This window comes from Poeciliopsis prolifica, unplaced genomic scaffold, assembly GCF_027474105.1.
Source record: "Poeciliopsis prolifica strain line A6 unplaced genomic scaffold, Auburn_PproV2 SCAFFOLD050, whole genome shotgun sequence".
NCBI lineage: Eukaryota > Metazoa > Chordata > Actinopteri > Cyprinodontiformes > Poeciliidae > Poeciliopsis > Poeciliopsis prolifica.
Genome location: NW_026562425.1, coordinates 3,294,103 through 3,295,584, shown reverse-complemented (window position 1 = coordinate 3,295,584; position 1,482 = coordinate 3,294,103). Strand labels below are relative to the sequence as shown.

General features: G+C 38.2%; 1 protein-coding gene across 1 annotated transcript; it reads left to right on the top strand.

Annotated features, from left to right (window-relative positions):
* LOC129378094 (uncharacterized) lies at positions 1–1,069 on the top strand. Its single transcript, XM_055058382.1, has 2 exons — positions 1–114; positions 181–1,069. Exons 1-2 carry the CDS (start codon positions 70–72, stop codon positions 742–744), a joined length of 609 nt encoding a protein of 202 aa, XP_054914357.1. The 5' UTR covers positions 1–69; the 3' UTR covers positions 745–1,069.
* Positions 1,070–1,482: the final 413 nt, after the last annotated feature.

Genomic DNA, 1,482 nt, shown 5'->3' with positions numbered 1-1,482 from the left:
GGACAGAGCCAGTGGGAGAGTGTAGGCCGAATAATTGTTTTTGGATGGACAAGAGAGAAATATCTTCCTATGAAGATTGCACCTGTCATACTAGAGCAAGCAGCCTTTGGACAGGTAAAAAGTGATGTAGTGGAGAATTTCCTTAAGTGCATGCCTGAATCTGAGCGCTTTGTGTTTCAGTCATGGCAGTCAGACTTCAGCAGTGTTGACCAAGAGGAATTGATAGAGATTCTTGATAACTACAGTTGCAGACGAATGCCAACTGCCAGCAACGTAAATGAAATCCTCCAGGAGCTTGCACACAAAACACTTGTCCAAGAGCCTGCTTATGTTATTGAACAGTGGGCCAAAACACTCAGTAACACCGGGAACAGCTTCCAGGATCTTTCTTCAGTGTATGAAAACTTACAACCAAATGCAAGAAAAGTTTTGAAGTCCATTGTCTTTCCTCAGGAAATGAGTGGTCATCAGAAGGACATTCAAAAGTATGTTAGCACATATATCAGGAACGCAGATTTGCAGCATCTGTCCTTGTTTCTAAGGTTCTGCACAGGTTCAGACCTGTTCTTGGATAAGAAAATTCTTATTGATTTTACAAAGATTCAAGGGTTTCTCAGAAGACCTGTGGCTCACACATGTAGCTGTGTCCTCGAGCTGTCAATCTATTATGATAGCTATCCAGATTTCAGTGCTGAAATGAACAAGGTTTTGGACTCTAATGTATGGGTCATGGACATTATTTAAAGATTTTAAAGTGATGGAGGAAGAGGAAAAAAAAGAGGTTAAGGTGGCTATTTAAAGTAACAAGTTGCCTATCAAAATCTAAGTAGATGTTTTCCCCCAAAATTTCCTTATCAGAATTTAAGGTTTTACAGATAACAATTTACCAGGGTGATGTTACCATTCCCAAATTTCTACAGATGTTATAAAAAGGGATCACCTATTTGTGAGAGGTGAATGTTTGTTTGTGCAGCACAGCTGTTAGTTTGTTTAAGGGTAGATTGTCAAAACTCTACCATATATGCACAAGTTCTGCAAATTCAGATCTGTTAACTGTCAGTGGAATGTCAAAATAATGGATTTTTCTTTGTTGAAAGAATACAAAATAAATATATTTTGAATAAAGTGTAGGGTCTGTTTATATTTTGCTGTTGCACTGTAAACATATTTATTGGCCATAATACTGAAAAACATATATACGGTACAGACCAAAAATTTGGACACAACCTGCAAGAAAGCTCATTTACTAACCTGACAGGTCACACCTGTGAGGTGAAAACCATTTCAGGTGATGACCTCTTGAAGCTTATCAAGAGGTCGTCTGTGATTACTGTGATTTGCATTAATCATATTTACCTTTTGCAGTAATCACAGCAAAAGGTTGCTACTTTTGAAGAAACTACAATATAAGGCACATTTTCAGTTGGTTTACACTTTTTTGGTTTAGTACACGTGTCAAACTCAAGGCCCGGGGGCCAAATC